Source organism: Epinephelus lanceolatus, chromosome 2, assembly GCF_041903045.1.
Source record: "Epinephelus lanceolatus isolate andai-2023 chromosome 2, ASM4190304v1, whole genome shotgun sequence".
Taxonomy (NCBI): Eukaryota; Metazoa; Chordata; class Actinopteri; order Perciformes; family Serranidae; genus Epinephelus; species Epinephelus lanceolatus.
In genome coordinates, this window is record NC_135735.1 from 30,574,080 (window position 1) to 30,584,482 (window position 10,403).

Consider the following 10,403-nt stretch of genomic DNA (forward strand, 5'->3'; position numbering starts at 1 on the left):
TCTTTTTAAAAAATAAAAAGGTACATACTCCTTTAAAAGAGGCCCCACCCTCTTTTCCATGCGCATGCGCAGTGCTGTGTCTGAGTCACGTGAAAGCGTGTTTCCGTTCGCAGGCAGCAGCTTCAGTCTGGTGAGTTTGTGTTCAGTATTTTCAGGCAGTCTGACACTCTGTTACCGACAGTCAGCCCCTCAGACGGTAGAGGTGAATCTCTGAAAGACTTCAGACAGACAGCGGGTCAGAAAATTCACTCACTGCGGGTTTTAGGAGACAAAACTCGGCACAGAAGCTCCGCGCCTGTAGGAAGCGTCCCATTCAGCTTCACTCAGGACAAACCTTTCTGTTAACAAAACATTTATAAATCATACAGAAGTCTCTTCACTGTCCTGACAGCCCGAAACATGCAGCTACACTGAGACTGTTTGCCTTTAATACATCTTATCATGAATTCAGGTTTAGTGTGCAGTGAAAGTTTGTGACACAGACTGTGCAGGAAGTAGATTATTATCATGCTTTATATGAAATATGACGCAGTCCAGTTTCTACTGTGGCGAATTTATTCATTTTAAGTATCACATTGTTGGCGAAACTTAATGTCCTAATATGAGAAATAGCTACAACTATCAGTCAGAGAAGGCAATAACTGTGTGGGTGATAATTCACTGTTATTTATTGTGATTCCAGATTGAGATAAAATTGTCACATGGAGATTCACAGACCTCATGTCTGTGTGAATTATTACTATTAATACTGATAGTATTTTTTGGAAAATAACAGTAATATGTTCAGCTGAAATGGGAAAATATCTTGTGACTGAGTGGGATGAACACTTAAACTTTATTTCTGGTTCATATGTTGATTATTTTTGATACTGCCTGCTATGAGGATAACACTTGATAAGTACATGGCAAATTACTTAAAATCGTAAACTGATCATTTAAATTTTTGATCAAGTAATTGTTTTGGTACAATTTTTTATACTAATTTAACAATAGCTGGCAAGCTTGTTTATTTGTCAATATGTCTTTTACTTTAAAGTGATAGTTCGGATTTTTAAAGTGGGGTTGTGTGAGGTATTCAAAAGATGTCAGTCGACAAGCTCCCAGTTTAGAGAAGCAGGCAGGAGTAATGCCATGGAAGCTAAGCAATGCACTGCTGTGGAGGTGTCAGCAACAAAATATATTTTAGCCACCAAAAAAATCAACGTTAGCTTAAGTGTATGCTATATTTATAATATTTTCACTGCTTAACCTTACTGTCAGATATCTGTGTACGATGGGGAAGCTGGTAGCAGCTTCAGTTCCCCATCTATGCTCTCATCACAGCCTCCAGACTTCAATCACAAAAACAGTAACTTTGATTAGTTAGTGTGTTTGTGTTGTTATGTGACTTTGGTAAATCCAATAATAATAATCAATGTCACACAATACTGCAAACAAACTAACTGATCAAGGCAGAGGTAGACCAGCAGCTCCTGTGTTCAGCAATGTAAATCACTGTTTTTCTCATTGGGGTCTGGCTTTGAAGAGAGCGATGGAACGGCTTAATTTCCCCATCAAAAATCGCTGTCTGACGGCATGGTAAATGTGCATAACTGATATGGATTTTTAGATGGGACTTCTTTTACGTGGCTAAAATACAGTTTGACCCCTCCACAGCAGTACATTGCTTTCCTGTATGCTTTTCCAAACTGGGGGCGTGCCGAACGTCATCTACTGTAGGTAATACACTGACTATGGATAAGTATCTCATACATCCTCACTTCAAAGTATCCGAACTATCTCTTTAAACTTGTATTTATTACAGCTGAGGCCTCAAAAGGTTCTTTATAGTCTTACAGTGCATCTGAGATAATAAATTCAGACCTAATTAATAACCGCTCAAAGTGTAACTTTATCTCAAGTCTCTTTATCACCTTCTTAAATCTCTTGTTTGGATAAAATCGTGACATCAGGCTGTTTTTCTTGCTAGTTAATGTGAGCAGCAGCTGAACGAACACAACATAGAGGAGATGACTTTCATACACGCAAGCAGAGCTCAACCATATGATTGATGAGGAATAGTTGACGAATGTGCTGTCATTAGCTATATACAATATATTGCCATTCATCACTGAGTCACCGCAGACTAATCAAGAAATGACCCAGAAATGCGTTCCCCTGCCCAGTGTTGTCATCTAAATCATGTCCGCATGAGCAGAGGATTAGCTCTGGGGTTAATTTGATTCTGACTGTAAATCATTTTTATGTCATGAGTTAGACATTGCTCAATAACTACATGAATAGTTAAAAATTGTTCTTTTAAGACACTGTAATGGTTCAGTAACAGGTCTTACCATCACAGATTGTCCTAAATGTAGTTTTTAAAGCCAATCCTCTTGTTTGAGCCCCACTGTGGCAAACAATCACAGCGGGGCTGTCATGTGAAACCATGTTCCTCCAGATTCCTCCCAATAAACAGAAGGACTTAAATATTTCTTTATGGGTTAATACAATTCTTCTGGTTTTAAAGACTTAAACAATTCAGAATCTACTTTGTGTGTGTACACATGACTCCGTTTTTCCTGTTACTCTTAAGATACTTAATAGAGGTGGGAATTACCAGAGGCCCCATGGTACGATATTATCACAATACATCAGTCATAATACAACATTATTGCGATTTAAAATGTTAATATAAAGTTAATATATTAACTTTTTAAACTGCAAATTATGTCTCCAGAGGAAAACTTTGTCAACACCTATTTTATCTAATAATCAATAAAAGATAGTTCTGTTCTGTTCATCTTACTTTGGTCATTTTTTTATTGCTGCAAAATGTATCTAGTGGACTGAAAAGTAGTATTTAGTTATTTCAGTAGGCTACCAAAAGATTAATTTGTATTTTCAATATTTTTATAATAAAAAAAAATCAATACTTGGCAGTGGTGTATAGATACACTAGTATCATGCAAAATATCACAATACTGTAACAGTGTATTGATTTTTCCCCCCAGTCCTTGTACTTATACCAAAAATAGACATACAGCTAAAACAAGGACAACAAAGTCGAACAAAGGTGAAACTTAACATTTAATTACTATGTACAGTGACTATGTACTATGAAATAAGTAAACAATAAGACAATAGTGCAGTGGTGCAGGGTGCAAAGGGTGCAAGAATAAATATGAAATGATTAATGTAACAGGTTGCTATATGAGGTAGGTGTATATGACAGTAGATACAGTGTATGTAGATTTATATTTGATAGTGATGATATTATCATTTAAAGGTTCAGTGTGTGAGATTTAGGGGGATTTAGTGGCATCTAGTGGTGAGGACTGCAGACTGCAACCAGCTGAAACCTCTCCTGGTGTTTATTGTTAAGGAGGTTTTTTTAAACCAGTAAAAACACTAAAAAAAAAGCAGTTTCACGTTACAAGTCAGTGCTTTACCGACACTGCTCGTTGCTATGGTGGCTGATGCAAAAATGTGAATTGCCCTACCCAGAGCCAAGTATGGTTTGTCTATTCTGGGCTACTGTTGAAACATGGCAGTGAAAATGGTGATCTTCATAAATGAGGACACGCTCCCTATGTAGATATAAACGCCTCATTCTATGGTAGGGAAAACACAACAATCCTTATTTTTAAGGTGATTGTACACAGAATAAAACATACCTATTATATAACATTCCATTTCTGCCAATATTTCCCCCTAAGTCTTACACACTGGAAATTTAAAACCTCACTGGGTTATCTGAGGACTATACACTATCACAAAGCTGAAAGCGGCTGTTCCCTTTGCTCATGAAAATTTGACGATTTGAAGATATGTGGTTTTTACAGTACAATAACAAACTCATAAACTTGGACCGTCATGTTTTTGTCATATGAAAATGTTGATGATGTTGACATGCCAGTGTTTGCCAGTGCAATGTAAATTTTGTTGGTTTCGTGTCTTTCTAGAGGAGACTGTGTGTTGTGGTAGTGAAGTAGAAAATCTCCTGTTATTCTGGTTGGGTGAAGCTCTGGCCTGGTGAGGTAATCACCAGTATTTACAGTCTGTCCTGATGCCTGAGGGCGCCACATCATAATGAGTCGACATTAGTAATTCAACACCACTCATGCATGTAGAGAAAAATGAAGGGTTGCAGAGCCAGGCCTCGGTATAATTCACTGTGAAATGTTGTGTTTGCTGTTCTTAAGATTGACTCTACCAGTGCCTTGTGCCTTCTGGTGGATTACATCAAGGCACAAAGTGGATGATGTAGTTTGTATTCAGAGCATTTCTAACTCCTCTTGTCATCCCACTACAACAGGTGTGGAGGATGAGCTCAGGCAATGGGACCAGGGGGAAAGTCCGCAAGCTGCAGCATTTCAACAACATGGTGGCGTTTGATGCCGAAACACTGGCTGAGATTCAAGGTCTTTTTGGTAAAATTAGAACCTACGTGAAACCTTCCAGTGGGGAGTGGTGCATCCCTGACCCAAATGTCGCTCTCAGACACCCTGCGGAGGAGCACGGTCGGCTGCAGGCCCTGAAGGCATCACTGAACGATGTAAAGAACCAGCTCAGTGACAAGAACGTTCAAGTCTGGCATCAGCACACCAACTCTACCAATCGAGCCGGGAAGGTGATCACCACCGTACGTTCTGCTGCCAACGCAGAGATCTGCACTCAGGCATGGTGCAAGTTCTTCGAGATCCTGGGAACCTTTAATCTTCTTCCAGAGGAGGCTCTTCAAAATGGAGAGCTGAACACAGTCCACCTGTGTGAAGCTCCAGGGGCCTTTATAACCGCTCTGAACCACTACATCAAAACCAGCGAGTCCACACGCTACGTTGACTGGAGTTGGGCCGCTAACACTCTAAACCCGTACCACGAGGCTAACGGTGGCAGCACGACGATCGCAGATGATCGGTTAATTGCTAACACGCTGCCCTGGTGGTTCTTTGGCTCAGACAACACAGGCAACATCATGATCCAGAAACATTTGTTGGAGCTGCAGGCGTTTGTGGCTAACATGCGTAGCGTTGATGTGGTGACGGCAGATGGAAGTTTTGACTGTCAGGAGAAGCCAGACGAGCAGGAAGCGCTGGTGGCATCACTGCATTACTGCGAGGCCACAGCTGCACTGCTGCTCCTGAGCCCCGGTGGCTCCTTTGTACTGAAGATGTTTACCCTGTATGAACACTCCTCCGTCTGCCTTCTTTACCTGCTGAACTGCTGTTTCCGCTCTGTCAACGTCTTCAAACCCGCCACCAGCAAGGCAGGCAACTCTGAGGTTTACGTTGTTTGTCTGAACTATGACGGGAAGGAAGCCGTGAGGCCTCTGCTCTCCAAACTGATTCGTAACTACGGACCACAGCTGACTGACCGAGAGGCCCTTTTCCCAAACTCGCTTATCCCGGAGTCGTTTCTGAAACAGCACGAAGAAGTGTGCTCGTACTTCCACACTCTGCAGGTGGAGACGATCACAGAAAACCTGCAGCTGTTTGAGGGAATGAGCCCCGAGCAGAGGCAGCGGCTTGACTACATCAGGGACTGTATGGCTCAGGAATACCTGCAACGCTTCCAGGTAGGATGTCTGTGGAGACCATGAACTAGTAACTCAGCTTCAGTGTTCATTCTTGACCTTTTAAACAGCAGCTGAGAAAACCATCTCACCTAAAGGTCCATTTGTTAGCTGTTCTAGAGCTTTCACTCAAATCACATAGTCTTCATTAGCAGATGGAGTTTGCCCATTTGTCATGAAATTGTAGATGTTCAACTTTTCTTTTAATTTTTGGACAGTTAAGACACTTTTTATCTACTTTTTATTTTTTGGTTTCAGTCAATTTCAAGTCTTAAATTCAATTCAATTTTAAGTTATTCTAAATGGCCAGAAGAGTTTAAAAATGTGTACCTGATCTGAGCAGATGTATCAGCAACTGAACTCAGACCCAAAGAAAATGACACCAACAGAGCACAAGTCCAGGGGCCAGATGCATAAAACTTTTGCATGGCTTTTGCATTAATGCATCTGGCCCCAGAAGTAGTCATTCTTTGCTGCTACCTCCGTTTGTGTTAAACCCATGTAGAGCTTTTCCCTCTGTTCCCTTTTTCAGCTCTGCAGTAGATGAAGACCTCTGATTAAAAACTAAGTGGCCTTCCGTCGGTACATTACAGATATTAATTGCTTGGTTGACACGGTAATAGAGGTATAATGTGCTGGTAACTTGGCAGTGGCGTTCAAAGCAATTAAAGCTTTCCAAAGGTCTAGAATTGAACTTTAACAAGTTTCTCTGTGTGTGTAGGTGAGCTTCCTGCAGCGAAGTCGATGGATCTCTCGTAACACGGTGAGTCCCGCCTGCTGCAACGTCTCAGCAGGCCGACCTTTGGGACAGAAGAAGCAAACAGGCTCATTCAATGAGCGGAGGGAATTGCAGACCCTGACCTGGAGGGAGCGCATCGAGAGGGGTTGCCATGCCACCTGGATACAGAGACATTACACAGAGGCCAGTGGGACAGGCTGCATGCTCGAAGGACCCCTGACTGGGTGTCATGTGGATTCATGGTATGTTATCATCGGGGCTGCACTTCCTGCAGTCAGAAACTCTCCGTTCTGTGAGGGAGGATTGTTAAACCACCTGAATGAAGCCCTGATGGACACAACAGTAGACTGGAATCGTGTGCCTCCCTGTAACTCTTGCCATGTGGCTTGCATGGCGTCCATCTTATCCGATGTTGCAAGTCTTTGCGTTTGTACAGCTGAGGGGAATGGGAACAAAAAGCAGAGACAGTGTTTGGTGTTTGGCAGCCGCACAGTGTGGGGTCCCTGTGAAAGCCAACTGGGGGATTTAGTCTTAACGTTTTCTGCAGAGCCTTCAGTTCCTCAAAGAGGCTGCATCACGCTGCATGACGGGGAGCCGCTGTACCAGCAGCAGCTCTTAGGTTGTGTTGTGTTTTCCCTGCAGACCCTGAACTCTGGGGATGCCCTGCTGCTCCCTGTGTTGTCTGCACTCACCCGCCTCACCGCAGCTGTTGTGCTCTGCCTGCATGTTTGTTTTCGCTCAGTCACTTTCAGGTGTCCGCCCCCCTCAGGCTTCGTCGGGACAGTGCTGGTGTGTGTTGGCTTCTGCCCTGATGCTGCAGCACGAATACTCCCCATTCTCACTGACGTCCATAACAGCATTGGTCAGTTGTTGAGAGGAAAGGAGGACTCAGGTAAAAATCTGCCGTCTGGGTGTGACAGACAGGTGCTGCAGTTTGTTCCCATGGAGGAACTGCTCAGGGGAGGACTGACTGAGTTCTTGCGGACCATGAACTCTGAAATCATCCGACAGAAGCTGCATTTGCTCATGCAATCATAGTGCAGTGTAGTGAGCTGTGACTGCGGGGTACATGCTATCTCTACAGAAGCTGTGTCATTATGTCGCAGTCTGTTTTATTCCCATTGAATGAGCAGACTGTTCAGCTACACCGAATCATTATTGTATGCACATACTTAAAGAGTGCTCCACAGATACAGCATTGCACTGCTTTAACATTGTCAGACTCACAGCGGACAGTTTCCACAATTGATGCAGCATAAGCCGAAACATCATCTTTTTTACTCCGTGCATTTTAACCACAATGCAACTCAACCATTCACACATTAATCAGAGGTTTGAGTGTGTTATTCTAGTAGCAGCTAATGTAGCCTCTAGCTGCTCGGCTCAAGCAGAGATGAGTGGTGGCTACAGAGGTTTGGTAAGCTCCACATCTCCAGATTAGTTTTCATTTTTAAACTTTTAGTTTTCAGTCCCAACTGAGTGCATAAATTGACATTATATGTGCTGATGTGTCTCTGACAAGCTGAAATTCGACAATATTATGTTGGTGAAGATTCTCAGTCATCTAGGTCATGGTAATCCGAAATGCTATATCATAGGCAACTGGACTTGCTTGAGTTTCTTGAAGACGTTTCACCTCTCATCCAAGAGGCTTCTTCAGTTTTGAACTGAGAACTGAGAGGTGAAACGTCTTCAAGAAACTCAAGCAAGTCCAGTCGCTTACGTTAGAGCACTTAGGACAGACAATATTAACCGCCACACCGATGTATCAGTTGGGCTTTGATGCAGAGGTCCAACCTGTGATGTTAGATCAAGGTTCCTGCGCATCCTTAGAAAGTTTTAAAAGGCAACGGAATTATTTATCTAAAAATAAGGCCTTGATTCAGTGTTTTTTATGTGTTCCACTCTAGAAAGTTTTATTTTTCTATTTAGCATTTATAGTTGATCATCTAAAAAAGTCATGTTTTATATTACACTAAACATTTGGGCAAAATTGTTGTTGTAAAATATGTTGATTCTTTAGCTTTTTCATCTCAGTTTTGGTTGTTGTTGTTGTTTGGTTGTCTTAAATTTCATACCAAGTGCCATTAAAAAAATCTTAAATTGACTTAAATCAAACTTGCCTAAAGCTGTAGGAGCTCTGTAAACACTGTAACGATAGCCTCCACATCACTAGTTAAAGACATCCTTATTATGTCAGTGCCAACAAAATAACCATGTGCTACACACAAAGCTTTTGTCAACCTGCAGGCGAGAACAACTGATGATACAAACTTGCAGTGCATGAAAATGCGTATTACTTTCAGGACTTGATCAGCAGAACTCATGTGTGACTGAATTCACAGAGGATTTTAGGGAGGGTGAATAAACAGTAGTCCAACCCTCGGCAGCAAACCTCCTGTCAGTCACAGATGGTTTGTGTTGAAATCCCCATCACAGAGACCCTGGAGTTTTACTCTGAAGTGCCTTTTGTGGTTTACAGCACATTATTTCATCCAAGGATGTTGAGGATCTTTTTGTATTTTGCTGTCATGCAGCTAATTGGTGGCTTCCTGATTTACAATTTATTTCACTATTTTGTGTCAAGTAAGAAAAATTCTGTCCCCATATTAAAGGGCAGCCTGTGTGCATTTATACTATATGAGCTACTAACTGAGGAGCTGTTGAGAAAAGAATCATCTATTAGCTTCAGTAAAAATATGCTGTATTTTGTATTTGTAGTTTTTTATTTTTGGTTTTTGGTTCATCATGTCAGTACAGTGTATTGAGGAATTTATTTTCTTACACAAACAGAATAAAAATGTGCACTAACAAATGACATGAAGTCTAAGTTTTCTGTTCACCGAGGCATCTGAGAGGTCTCAATATCACGTGGAAATCTGTATATTGGTTGAAGCCTGGGCTGCGTTCAGCCCCGACAAAACGTAGCAAAACATTTAATTAAACAGAGAAGGTGGTGCCTTAAACATGCTGTTTTGTTTTACGAAGGCACTCTGCTTTTTAATATGGTGGGGTTTAATTCAATTTTAATCAAAGGAACTGTATTGGCATGGGGAACATACTGTATGTAAAGATTGCTAAAGCAAGTGTGAAATTAAAATAAGAATTATACAATAAGGATGGATCTGCTAGAATTTGGTTAATGTAAATGTCACTGCTGACTGCTGACACCCACAAAACAAGAAAACTTACCTCAAAGCCTTTTTCAAACTGTTTTGAGGAAATGTTCCATCTGGAAAATGTAACTAAACAGTGCACACCATCATCATATTCAGTTTTCAAATGTTCAAAGTGACTGAATAACCCTCTTTGAAATAACACAATGTGCTAGAGTCAAATTTAGGACTGATATGAAGAATAGTTCATTTCATTTCCTGGCTGAATTCTGATTATTCAAAAGAAATTCAGCAGTTTTACAAGAAAAGCTTGTGATTTATTTCTGTGTAACACAGTAGAAAATATCTTCAGATACTGTTTCAGAAACAAAGCTGGAAGTCTATTGCCTCCTGTATATCCTGGCGGGCCGTAATGTTCATCTGGGTTGTTCATTAGACACTGGAACACAAAGCTGAAAGATGGATGAAAACTGGAGTGACACCTTTGCTATTCTTAGATCCTCAGCAGATGCACTTCTCATGCAGGTGCACTGGAGAAGACTTTTATTGATCCAACACTAATTTCAAGCAATTCCTTGATTCTGAACTCTCGTGGGGTCTGTTGTCTGTCTGATGGTCATCTGAGGACATTTCGGACTTAAATACTCAGCTTTTATCACTGACTAGTGACAGCAAGTGCTCAAGATATTTATATACATATTTAAATAGAGTAATAGACCACTTAACAACTCTGCAAACTACTCTGAACCTTTAAGGTATTGACCCAAATAACCCAGTGCCAAGAAGTATTGAAACTTCTCCAAATATCTGCAATCAGTCCTTTTTGTACCGAGGTCTAGAAAAAAAGTCGGTAAGCAAGTGTTCTTAGATTTATGCGTTATTGGCCCATTACTGCAGCAGCTCCAACTCATAGTTTGGGAGTGGTGAAGTCGAGTGCAGTGCATGTAAGGAGTTGTTTTTACAGCTATTTAATAATTTGAACACTTTATAAATC

The 10,403-nt window shown here is 41.2% G+C and overlaps 1 protein-coding gene across 1 annotated transcript; it reads left to right on the forward strand.

The window, feature by feature from the left end:
• The first annotated feature begins 81 nt into the window (after positions 1 to 81).
• cmtr2 (cap methyltransferase 2) lies at positions 82 to 9,111 on the forward strand. The gene is made up of 3 exons (XM_033634069.2): positions 82 to 130; positions 4,298 to 5,557; positions 6,276 to 9,111. The coding sequence occupies exons 2-3, from the start codon at positions 4,307 to 4,309 to the stop codon at positions 7,329 to 7,331; spliced, it is 2,307 nt and encodes a 768-aa protein (XP_033489960.2). The 5' UTR covers positions 82 to 130; positions 4,298 to 4,306; the 3' UTR covers positions 7,332 to 9,111.
• The last annotated feature ends 1,292 nt before the right edge of the window (positions 9,112 to 10,403 follow it).